At 49.4% G+C, this 13,277-nt stretch overlaps 1 protein-coding gene across 1 annotated transcript in view; it reads right to left on the minus strand.

Annotated features, from left to right (window-relative positions):
• Positions 1–11,582, minus strand: part of SLC48A1 (solute carrier family 48 member 1) — a 33,701-nt gene extending 22,119 nt beyond the window's left edge. Inside the window, exon 1 of the mRNA XM_053301210.1 lies at positions 11,290–11,582. Within this exon, the coding sequence (XP_053157185.1) occupies positions 11,290–11,428 (139 nt within the window). The 5' untranslated portion in view covers positions 11,429–11,582. The remainder of the gene's footprint in view (positions 1–11,289) is intronic.
• Positions 11,583–13,277: the final 1,695 nt, after the last annotated feature.

Raw genomic sequence — 13,277 nt, forward strand, 5'->3', positions numbered from 1 at the left:
TCTTTCTCCTCCCCTCCTCCCCACCCCTTTTCTACATGCCAGAATGAAATGAATGACATCAGCAAATGCTCAGGAGGGGAAGGGAAGATCTTCAAGGGAGGAGATCTGTTGTGGCTCTGCAGTGCTCCCATCCCTAAAGACACTGATCTTTCTGGCCTACACCCACCCAACCTGATTCTGTGGACCTGTCTCTTGGTAAAGCCCTCAGCCTTAATTCCAGGCCAAAAACAGCCTAAGAAGGCAGCATCAAGATGCCAGCTCAGGGCAGTATTTAAGATGTGGCCAAGATTCCTGCCATCTTGCCTCCTTCACATGTTGAAAGGATTCCCCTCCCTCCAAGATCGAACCTCTTTAAGATCCTGGCTCCAAGATAAATCCCCACCTCTCAAGCATCCCTGGCTTCCAGGGACATCCCTCACTTGAGCCTCAGTACTCCTGCAATGCCCATAATTCTCACCAAGCATTCCTTCTGGCAACTGTGACTGATGGGGAACTGGGCACCGCCATTATTTCCAACAGCTTCAATTGCCTCAAACGTTCCAAGAAGAAGGTATGTTGAAACCAATCACAACAGAAGTGATTTCCCATAGACCATTGTCAGCAAGGCATCAGGTTTGGCAGGAAAGGCTTGGGATTGCATGAAAAAGCACTTTGACCTGTCCATGACATCACCAAGAAAGCCTTCTCCCCATAGGGAGCACTTCCAATGCAGAGCACAACACCTGGGCCTGCAATTCCTAGCCACTCGGTTCCAGCCAAAACTAAGCACTGTAAAAATGTCATGAGGTTCTCAAGATCCAAATTCAGTCTGCACCCAGAACCAAATGCTGTTTTTCATCCTGTGATTGGGTATGGCCATCCTTGTTCTGCTTAAAAGGTTTTCCAGAGAACACAGACTAGCCAGTGTATCTGTGGACCTCCAATCTGATCCAGTTTAATAATTATTCAGACTGACAGAATTACATAGGGCTTTCAGGAGAAGTCCTTGTTGCAAAATGCTAGACATTTTGGATCTGGCAAGGGAAAAGCAAGCTAAGAGCTGCAGGATGTGCTTGTAAGGTAGCTGTTGGCAGTGGAGTAAGACCTTTTTATTTGGGGCTACAGGGCTCTGTGGGTGCCAGGAGTCGAAATCGACTTGACGGCACACTTTATTTTTATTCATTCATTCATTCAATTTTTATAACGCCCTTCCAAAAAGGCTCAAAAAGGCTCATTTACCTTACTCTTAAGTGCTGCTTTAGAATTACAGCACTTCTACATGGGTCAGTGTGTCATCATCACACAATCATGAAGTGTGTAGTTCACTGCACAAATAGACACTAGGAAGTTACAGTCAACCGAGACACAGGGTTCCCAGTTTTCTAAAGAGAGATTACTTACATGTAGAGATTCTTTGCTGTGCCAAAGATTTGCAAGAAAGTTTACGTATTTTATTTGTATGTATTATTGCATTTCTATACCACCAACTGGTGGTCTTACAGAAAAACAACAACAATTAACTGAAATAATTAAAGCAATTAAACAACTGAAGTAATCACAACAATTAAAACATTTAAAACAATACACCCTCAATGAAAAGCCTGGTTGAACAGGTGCATTGTTAAAGCCTCCCTAAAAGCAGCTAGAGATGCTGAGCCTGTTGCTACAGCAGGGAGTGTGTTCCAAAGCTCAGAGAAGGCCTGATCCCAAGTCACTGCCAGGCAAACCAACGGCAAGTGTAAGAGGACCTTCACAAATAACCTTAATAAACAGTTGGGCTCATTCTGAAGGAGGTGTGTTCTTAAACACCCTGGGCCTAAAATGCCAATATACGGAGTTGCCTTGTTCCATGAGACCATTGATTCATCCAGCCCAGTACTGTCTAATTCTATTGGCAAAAGCTCTCCACCTCAGAAAGCTCTTTTCCCGTCTTACTGCCAGAAATCCTTTTAACCAGAGATGTGTGGGATTGAAGCTGGGCCCTTCTGTATGCAAAGCAGGTGCATTACTGAGCTACAGTTATATTTTTGTTAGCCTGTTTTCAACATAGTTGCGTTATTTATATGCCAAATGGATGTTATCTGGCTTCCTTAGATTTTTGGTTTTCAGGAACTTGCCCAATGGGCTAGGTGAATGACGACAGCAAAAACCGAAAGACAGCATATATTTGCCAACGGCATGGCGCAACAGTTCATAGGTACTTAAACGTTTCGCAATCCCTACCACATAGGAACGCTGCTTTAATCTACAGGTTTGGCAACACATTCCCGCAGAGGAAATGTAACTGAAAGCCACACTTTATCCAATAGAGTGAACTAACTGCATGGCTTAAATATAGCTCAAAGCCTCTTAAGGATAAATGCCACCATCACACAAGCTCACTCTCAAGGGCCATGTCGACTGCTTCCATTCCTGAAGCTGCAAGAACTGCTTCTGTGTGCCTGATCCTCACTGCCCAATTCAGCAGGGGACTTCAACGAGAACTGCGGGGGCCGGGAGCTGCGAAGTGAAGCAATACTCCATGGATGAGGTTATAGGCCACCTCCAGCCTCAGAGGCAGGATGCCTCTGAATACCAGTTGCAGGGGAGTATCAGCAGGAGAGGGGGCATGCCCTCAGCTCCTGCCTGTGGGCTTCCCAGCGGCACCTGGTGGGCCACTGTGTGAAACAGGAGGCTGGACTAGATGGGCATCCTTGGGCCTGATCCAGCAGGGCTGTTCTTATGATGACATTAATTTACACAGTGTAACACAATGGGCCCAAATTACCATCATGTTTCTGCTGTCAAGGCCATTGTGAGCAGAGATTCTCTCCTCTCTCCGCCCCAATATGTATACATTCATTCAGTGTTCACAGCAAAGGATGTTAGCTATTGTTGCTCATAGCCCATTGGTGAAGGGAGCTGGTCTCACAAGCATGCCCATGGTTATGGAAGACTGTTTTATATCCAAACTACACCCGCCCCCCGCCGCCACAACCCCCAGCTCCCAAATGCTTCAAACAGCAACCAGGTCATTAAATGAATAGATAAAGTGAAATGGAGGGACTGAGATGATGATGGACTAGGTCACACAGTTGCCCAGCCAAAGGCAGAATATACACAATAAAGCATGGGTAGGCAACGCTGGCTCTCCAGCTGTTGCCGAACTACAACTCCCATCATCCCCAACCACAATAAACTGTTGCTGGGGGTGAAGGGAGCTGTAGTTCAGCAGCAGCTGGAGAGTCCAGGTTGCCGACCCCTGCAATAAAGCAAGGGCCAAATCCACACATGCAACCATGCATAGGACGCAACACAGACATGTATCACCCTATACATGCAGTATTTCTGCCCCATTTTGCACAGGGGAAATGGCAACAATCAGATCCACACACACAGCAGCACAATGCTGACAAGATGTTCTGGTGTGCATGTGGGACCGAAGAGGGTGTGAGCCAACTCTATGTGTTCAATGGCATCTTAGGCTTAGTTCTCACAGAGGACAACTGAGCTGGTAAACGTGTGCCTAGACTATACCAATTCAGGCTGCAGGTGAGGGTTCCTATAGTAGAATGGCCCACGATAAGACACATTCATATACACAGAAGACCAGGGCAAGATAAAATCCGTCTCCCTAACACCTCTTTAAAATAAACACACACACACACACGCACACATATACACACACACAAGAGATTTGTGGGGCTTTTTGTATGGGCAAATATTCCGTCATACGACCCCCACCCCCATCTATAGCCCAGACACAGATTTACCATTCAGCTGTTCAATGGAGGAACTAGGCCTTATTGAAGTTCATTATAGCATGGAGTGGTAGCCAACAGCCTGCTTTAACATCAGTTGTAAGATCTGATATTTTCAAGGGTTAGACTGTGAACCGCCCAGAGATTTGCATACGGAGAGATACAGAAAAGTGCCAAATAAATAAATAAGGGCAGCTGCATGCAAAGTTCTGTAGGAATAGTGCCCCAAAGTCCTGACTGTATACTTCCACGCTCGCCCCCCCCCCCCCGCTCCCGCCTGGTCCCCAATACAGCACTAATGAGAGAGTTCCTGCATGGACCATTCCCACGGCCCGCAAAGCAGACGAATGGAACCAGGAGATAATTGCTGGTGGTGCGGAAAACCTCAGGCAACATGGTACCCAAGGAAGGCACTGAACTGGAAGCTCAAGCAACTCCCATGTTAAGACGCAGTGCTGCTCTCATTAAGCAGGGGGGATATGTGTGAAGCAGCAAGTTGTGAATGGATTCCCTTTGTGGGATTGGGAAGTCCATGGCCAGACAGGATAGCGACATGTTACTTGTTTCGAGCTTCTGGAAGGATTTAACTCATTCAGAAACGTAGTCCAGGGAGTTCCTTGGTGACTGTAACATGTTTCATATATCTTGCTCCCCAGGATGCCTTCTTGTTTTGCCCATAGCATCCTGTGACATCACTGAGTGGAATGTTCCATACCTTCACACATCTCTGCTTGCTTTTTTCTGCTAAGGCACACCCACATTGTGCAGCAAGACAGCACCCCATCTTTTCCAGTAAGGGCATTCTATAAACAGGTTAACTAGCACAGCTGTTCCCTAGCCGTTACAAGGCTTCCAAGTACGAAACTCCGTGACCTGCATGTTAGGCAGAACACATTGCTTCTTTCCAAGTTGCAACTTACTTTCGTGAGTTGCAAGGGAAACAGGCAAGCACAAGTTGATTTTGCTGAGCAGAATGCCAGCAATTGTGACGCGTGGCTGTTCTGCCCTGCAAAGATCCCGGGGATGCCATGCAATAGGGCAATAGTTCTACACAGAGACACAATGTGTACACACCCCTCTATTGCCCTATCCAGACTTTATGCTGTGTGCACATCCAGGTGCCTGTACACATGTACATGTTTTTGAACATAATGTGTTAAGAGGGCTTAAGTGATTGATATACATGAAGATTAGATCACCCAGACACTGTTCCCTCTAACAGGGATTCCCAGATGTTAACAACTCCCAGCATCCCCAGTTGCAGTGGCCTTTGGCTGGGGGTTGTGTGTAGTCAAGTTGACTACACACAACACAGTTGTGTGTACATACACTACACAGTTGTTTGTACATACACTACACAGTTGAGCATCTGGGAATCCCTGTTAGAGGGAACACTGCACCCAGATGTACCAGTAGCAAAAGGCAGATTCTACCTTCTCTGAGACAGTAGCCCTGTTCCAGGCCTGCTCAACTTTGGCCCTCTTGCAGTTGTTGGCCTACAACTCCCATAATCCCTGGTTATTGGCTACTGTGCCCGGGGATTATAGGAGTTGTAGTCCAAAAACAGTTGGAGGCCCAAAGTTGAACAGGCCTGCTTTCACACGTTTTGTTCAGTGCACATACAATCTGTGTGCAGTGTGTGCATGTACAGTTCTGCATGCACAGGTTATGCTCAACACATGTACAGTAGTACATTTCCTATCTGTACCATGCATTTGAGGGACAGTTTCAGAATGAACACACGTAGAGTCATTCAATGAAAATCATGCACAAGTGTGAATGAACGCAGGTATGACATCTTGTCTGAATAGGGCTAGTATCTCCAAGTGCAGTGCTTTACTTTCCCCCCAGAAGTAAATGGCAACCATTCACCTGTATGGAAGTGAAGGGGTAGATTCAGGGACACCACCAGGGTTGGGTCCAAATCTGCTCCCTGCACTTGTGACCCCAACCATTGAGAATCAAGCCTATCTCTTTCAAAGGTCATTACAGCTGGGGATGATGGGCATTGTAGTCCAACAACATCGGGGGACCCAAGTATGAGAACCCCTGCACTAGCCAATAAATAAATAAACACACACACACACGGTGACAACAGCCCTGTAGCAGAGGACATGCATCGTATGCAGAAGGGTTCAAGAATGGTCTTTAGAACCTGCAGTTATAGACATTTCAAGGCTGGGAAAGGCCTCCATCTGAGTCCCTGCAGAGATACTGCCAGCCAGAGTAGACAGCACTGGAATAAGTAGCTCAATGGTCTGACTCTGCATAAAGCAGATTCATATGTAATTATGTTGCAACTGCAGTTCCCCAAACGAGCCAAGTCATTAATCCAGCAGAGTCAGTTGTCGATTATTTCTATTACCATGCAATTTGCTGGATGAGATACTTCTCTTCTCTTAATAAACCTACCTGGCAGGCTGTTTATGATCAGGGCCTGAAAAATATTTCTAGACTGAAAGAGCACCTGGATTCTCTTCCATGAGGATTCTCATTTTGCAGCCAGGAGAACTAAAGCTGAGATACTACATCACCGAAATCACTCACTCATAGATGGACTGGGGTTTGAACCGGTGTCCAAGACCCATCCCATTCTAACCCCTGGTTCAAATGGCTTCTCCACTCATTTGAATGGCCACCAATGCCACTCCAAATCAATGATGAGAAATCCATCAGCGGTGGGAACAGACCACCTCATAAACATGACAGAGAAGGTGGCAACTGACCCAACAGCTACTACAGTGGTGCCAAAAAAGGAAAACAAGTCCAATTTCCAACAAGCAATGCTCGGCCTTCAATGACAGGATATGTGGTTTCTGCATGCTTGCATTTGTATGAGAGCGGTTCTAATCGGGGCCGGGGGTGGGGGACATAGGAAGCTGCCATATACTGAGTCAGCCCATTGGTCCATCTAGTTCAGTATTGTCTACACAAACTGGCAGCAACTTCTCCAAGGTTGCAGGCAGGAATCTCTCTCAGCCCTATCTTGGAGATGCCACCAGGGAGGGAACTTGGAACCTTCTGCTCTTCCCAGAGTGGCTCCATCCCCTGAGGGGAATATCTTACAGTGCTCACACATCAAGTCTCCCATTCATATGCAACCAGAGTGGACCCTGCTTAGCTAAGGGGACAAGTCATGTTTGCTACCACAAGGCCAGCTCTCCTCCTAGGGTATTTTTAACATGTTAAAACCCTAGTTCACCCTGCTCAAAAAGGGCTGATTCCAGCATACCAGATGACATTTCCATGCAAGAAAACATATGCAGACCACTTATGGGTTATGCACAGTTCTATCTTGGTGAATTTAAAGGGTATGTGTGAGAAGAGTTGTCACATTTAAAAGTGACCCAGAATAGGGATGTGCACAAACCGGTATTCCTAGAACGCCTAACCGGTTTGGAACCTCCACGTTCGAACTGGTTCGTGTTGGAAGTTAAAGGACTTTGCACTGTCTCTTTGCCTCAGACAGTGGAGGACAGACTAGTAAGTCAGAGGGCTAGAGGGTCAAGACATTTGTCATCCCTTCTCCACTGCTCTGATGCTATCCCTTTGAAATGTAGATTGCTAATCTTAGGGGATTCAACTTCCTTCCTTCTCTCTCTCTTCTTACCTGGCCGTCTACCTTGCAACATGGCAAGTTTCTCTCCCTGCACCATATGTGCAGAGAGGATGCAGAATCCATCTGCATCTAGCTAGATAGATAGATTAGAGATCCTAACTCCTCACTTTCCTATCTAGAATGGAGTTCCTTAATGAATGCCTTTTATATTGATTTGAAACTATGAATTGGCTCCATGTTACTTTACTCTCAGGATACACGCATGCTTAACTAAACTAAACCCTGTGTCATGCCTCTGTGCACTCTGTTATAATGAGAAAGGAATTCTCTCACCACAGAGAATCTCCAACAGTTCGAACGCGGGGGTGGTGGGGTGCTGGTGTCACTTTAAGGCATGGGGAGGGTGCCCTTACCTCCCCCGCCGCGCTTCCCCCTCCAGTGCTGCTTCGAAAACTGCTGGCACAGGGTGGCTGTATACCCTCTTGCCACCCAGGGCAGCGTAAAACTGGAAGTGGCTGGTGTGCAGGCACGCTCCCCACACCTTAAAGCGATCCCCCGTCTCCTGGGTGTGCACGGAACCGGTTCCATGCACACCCCTAACCCAGAATTAAACATTCAAAGGGTGCATGGGAAGCAATGGAATACGAAGGCAGATTTCACATGCTCTCTTAAAAAAAACCAAAAAAACTTTTGAGCCTCCTGCTGCTGTTGCTGTAAAAAGGTAAAGTGTGCCATCAGACTAATCAAATTAACCAAATTAAACAAGTTAAAAATCCAAGCTAAAACCACAATCAAAATTAGTTTTTAAAATGCCAAATTAAAACCTTAAAGCTAAAAACTAAGAATTATAAAAACTAAAAACGGAAGATCCTACCAGATATACACAACAAATGAAACTGTTGGGGCCACCTTCCCAAGAGTATGGAAAGACTGAATCCAGCTGAGACTGAATCCAGATAAGACGGAGGTACTTATTGTGCGAGGTTGGAACTCAGGAGATGATTTTGATCTGCCTGTTCTGGATGGGGTCACACTTCCCCAGAAGGAATAAGTACGCAGTCTAGGGGTGCTTCTTGACACAAAACTCTCCCTGGTGTCCCAGGTTGAGGCAGTGGCCAGAGGTGCCTTTTATCAGCTTCGGCTGATACACCATCTGCATCCATTTCTTGAGACAAATGACCTCAGAACAGTAGTACATCTGCTGGTCACCTCCAGACTTGACTACTGCAATGTGCTCTATGTGGGGCTGCCTTTGTACATAATCCGGAAACTGTAGTTAGTCCAGAATGCAGTGGCCAGATTGGTCTCTGGGTCATCTCGGAAAGACCATATCACTCCTATTTTAAAACATCTACACTGGCTGCTGGTAAGTTTGCGTGCAGAGTACAAGGTTTTGGTTATCCTCTATAATAAAAGCCTTGGGTGTCTGCCCGTGTCTCTGCGCCCGTGTCTTTCTCGGCCGTTCTGGGCATGCGCAGAGCGCATGCCCAGAACGTCCGAGAAGGATACGGCCGCAGAGACATGGTGGCCATGTTGGCCGAGGAGAAGCGGCGGCCGAGGAGAAGCGGCGGCCGCGAAGCCAGGCGGGGGGAAGAGGTGGCGGGGGAAGCTGGCTGAGGTGGCGGTGGAACCGCACCTCGGCCAGAGGACACGGCGTGGCCGAGGCGGCGGCAGAGCCATGGCCGAGGCCTGGCCGTGCCGACGAAGCCGGGCGGGGGGAAGAGGTGGCGGGGGAAGCTGGCCGAGGCGGCGGCGGAGCCGCGGCCGAGGCCTAGCGGCGCCGCCGAAGCCAGGCGGGAGGAAGAGGACCCACCCACCTGAAACCACCGCAGAGGAAGAAGCCGGGCGGGGCGGCGGCAGAGCCGCCGCGGCGGCCAACAGACAGGGTGAGGAGGTGGCGGGGGGAGCCGGAAAGGGGAGGCCGGCGGTGGCGGGGGGCCCTTGCCCGGCCAGGGAGACTGGCTGCGGCATGGGGGCTGGCGGCGGCGGGAGGGGAAATGGCGGCGGGGGGCCCAGAGCGCACAACTTCTAGCGCCCGTTAATTTAACGGGCCTAAAATAACTAGTAACCTATAAAACCCTAAACAGCTTGGCCCCTGGGTATTTAAGAGAACGTCTTCTTTGCTATGAACCACGCTGCCCATTGAGATGATCTGGAGAAGTTTGTCTGCAGTTGCCACCGGTGGCTACTCAGGGACGGGCCTTCTCCATTGCTGCCCCAAAGCTTTGGGACACACTTCCTGCTGAAATAAGAGCCTCCCCATCTCTGACAACTTTTAAAAGGGCAGTCAAGATACATCTGTTCACCCAGGCTTTTAATTAGATACTCTTTTAATTGTGTTTTAATAGTTTTAACTTTTTAATTTTAATTGTTGAAATGTTTTAATCTTTTACTGGCTGTTTTTATTGTTTTGTAAACCGCCCAGAGAACTTGCGTTTGGGGCGGTATAGAAATGTATTAAATAAATAAATAAATACCAGTGTGCCCTGAGAAGAAGGCATGAAAGGCCAGGCCAGGGGAGAACATAACATCGGCCCCATAGAGACCAGCTCTGGCCTATGAGGACTGTTGGGGTAGCCTGCCCCGTCCCCACCTACCCAGGAGTATGGAAAGACCAGTGTGCCCTGAGAAGAAGGCAAGGAAGGAGGCACCCAGGCCAGGGAGCTCTTGTCCTCAGCTCCTGAAAAGACCAACAGCCTGATACTACGTTTTATTAATCTGTTATTTCCTTCTTTCAATATTGCAAACCGCTCTCAGTGCCTCTGTCAAGGCAGAAAGGCAGTATAAAAATGCAGTAAATAAATAATAAACAAACATTAAAAAGCCTCTTTAAAAACATGTGATTTTAGTTGTTTCTTAAAAACACTGAGAGTGGGAGCATGGCGAAGCTCTTCAGGGAGGAGGTTCCAAAGCCAAGGGGCCACAGCTAAAAAGGCCTTGTCTCTAGTCCCCGCCAGTCAGATCTCTGTTAGTGGTGGGGCCATGAGCAGGGCCTGAGATGATGAGCGGAGGGCCCTGGCAGGTTCATATGGGTGAATGTGGTCTGGTTGGTGCCCACAGATAGGAAAATAGTGTGTAATATAGGAATACAGGGAGCTGCCTTATACCGAGTCATATTGTCTACACAGACTGACAGCGGCTTCTCCAAGGCTGCAGGCAAGAGTCTCTCCCAGCCCTATCTTGGAGATGCCAGGGAGGGAACCTGGAACCTTCTGCATGTAAATGCTCTTCCCAGAATGGCCCCACCCCATCCCCTAAGGGGAGTATCTTACAGTGCTCACACTTCTAGTCTCCCATTAACATACAAACCAAGGTAGGTCTTGCTTAGCAAAGGGGACAAGTCATGCTTGCTACCACAAGTGTGACACTCTAAAGCCAACAAATAAGGTGGATAATTATCCCTTAAAGCCAATTTGCAAATCGCATTCCTCTGGTGGCCTGTGGCAGGGCAAGATCTGCAGGAAAAGGACTGGCATGAGAACCGAGTCCCGCCTCTCAAACTTGCTGCGCTGTAAACAACCAACAGCGGCTCGAGAGTGGGCGATCTAGCAAGCCTACTGCCCGTTTGCTTCCTTGTGTAGACTTATTTGCAAGGCTGTCTGAAGGTAGGTTCGAGGTGGGACGGGGCGCAGAAGAGGTGAATTCCCCGGGGCAACCCTTTGCAATGCAGGATTATGGGGGTCGTTTTACGATCGGGAACGCAGAGCCAGGATGTGGTAGTCAATACGAAATCAAGCCCAGGGCGCACGCGAGCACACACAAGCACATCATGATTTGACACCCACAACCGCCTCGCATGGGGCAAGAGCAGGAGTGTGTCATCACCTGCCTTATCTGCGACTCTCGGCTTCGTCGGAGACCGGGAGTTTCCCGGGGTGTGTGTGTGTGTGTGTGTGTGTGATGGGGTGGGTGGAAGAGAGGCTCGCGCCCTCTCCCGCCAACTCGCCTCCCCCTTTCGCAAGCCCAGGTTCTCCTGGAGAGCCTCGCTCCTTCCCGCCCCGGAGCGCTTACCGGAGAAGCCGCCCGCGGCGGCGGTGCAAGGCTGCTGCAGGCTGGGCGCCAGGTTCCAGGCGAGAAAGACCGACAGCCCCGAGATGGCCCCGAACGCCGCGTAGGCCAAGCGGATGGCCAGTTTCCGAATCACCGCCATCCCGGAGCCGGGCCGCCGCCGCGCCGGTACTTAGATAGGTGCGATTGGCAAGGAGGACTCGGTGGTGGTGGCGGCGGCGTCTGGCCTCGCTCCGCCCCGGCTCCACCTCCCTCGTCCTCCCGGCGACGCCCGGGTCTGCAGCGGCTCCCTGCGGATGGGGGGACTCAACACCCAATGCAGCAGAGTGGAGCGCCAGGCTGAGCCGCGGTGGCTTTTGCAAGCCTTGGGTGATCTCATAGGGCACGACCCTTAGGCACACAGGCTGAGAAAGCTGCCGCTTAGGGACTGGCATCATCGCATTGTGAGGGGCCGCCTCCCTGACTACAGAAAAAGGATCAAGTTTTCCATAAAGTATTTTCATTTAAGGGTATTTCTCATGCAAATCGCTCACTTCGAGATCACTGTTTTTGTCAGATTGTTCGTTTTTCCTTGCATCCTGGCCAAGTAAAAACAAAGCTTGGTTGTTTCCATTTTCATTGGCCCTTTTGTCCGTCGCGTTACAAAATTATTTAATAATCATTTTGACTGTGATGCTTTGGAGCCTTTGAAGCTTAACATAGCTCAGCGGATCATAATCCGGCCCTGGGCACGATGCACTCCAGGGTGTAAGATAGACAGAGGGGCAAAGGTAATTTTGGAGCCTGGACCTAAAGGCCTTTGGAGCCAGCCCACCCCCGCCCCCCGCAAGTTAAGCGTCATCCCCCTGCGCTGTGACACACAGAGTGTTTTGAACACGTGGGTTCTTGAGGGCACAAACAGCAACTGAACTCACAAGAAGGTAAGAATATATAACAGGTATATGTATGCAAATATGCATTAGCAGAAACATTTCAACACGCAACTTAACATATTCCCATGCCACATATTTCTTTCCCCACTTCCCGCTCTGTCTCTAAAGCACCTGGCACAGGTCATAATTGCACTCGGCTGCTCGGCACAGTGCAAGCCAGCAGTGACCACTAGGGATGTTCACGGAACTGGGCCGGGGTGGCTCGAGGGGGTGGGGGTGCCACTTTAAGGTGGGGGAGAGTGCACTTACCCCTCCACCCGCCAGCACTCGTTGCCCGTAAAAGCCTTTGGGGCGGCAGTGTACCTCCCTGCTGCCCCTTCCCCCTCTTCAGCCAGAAGTGGCCAGAAGTACCGGGTGCACGTACGCACGTTGCACGCCCTGAAGGCTTTTACGGGCAACGAGTGCCAGTGGGAGGGGGGAAGCAGGGGGAGGGGGAAGTGCACCCTCCCCCCCTTAAAGTGGCAACCCTCGGCCTCAAACTTTGAACCCCTCCCCCGGTGTTTGGAGGCCTGTAAAAGGGCCTCCAAACAGGTTTGTGCACATCTGTAGTGACCACACCACCCAGGACAGATTTTTAGGCCACCAGGGTGTGTGGAGGCCCTGGACTTTGGCCCTGAGGTCTAAAAGTGCCACTGGAGACAGATTCTAGTTGATTGGAACAGAGGATGAGGCAAATTGGACCTTTCCTTTCCAACAGGATGGGAGAAAAGATGATGCCAAGCACAGTTGTGTAGTTTGGGGGGAGTGTCACAAAGCTGCCACCACCACAGCCAAAAGGTGTGGGCTCCTCTAACAGAACTCCAGAGGTTGTTGATTAAAACTCCCAGCATCCCCAGCTGCGATGGCTTTTGACTGGGAATTATGGGAGTTGTAGTCAACAACATCTAGGATTCCCTGTTAGAGGGAACACTGGTTAAAACCCCTATCTGCCCCTTCCTGTGGCAATCCTGATCCCCAGGGAAGGCAAGGGGGCAATTTGGCTACTATTGACTAAAGAAAAACTAAGCCCATCAGGGTCACATATAGTTTGGCCCTGCAACAGCTGTTTCTAGGAAGATA

The sequence above is a fragment of the Hemicordylus capensis genome, chromosome 2 (assembly GCF_027244095.1).
Source record: "Hemicordylus capensis ecotype Gifberg chromosome 2, rHemCap1.1.pri, whole genome shotgun sequence".
In the NCBI taxonomy this organism is placed as follows: domain Eukaryota; kingdom Metazoa; phylum Chordata; class Lepidosauria; order Squamata; family Cordylidae; genus Hemicordylus; species Hemicordylus capensis.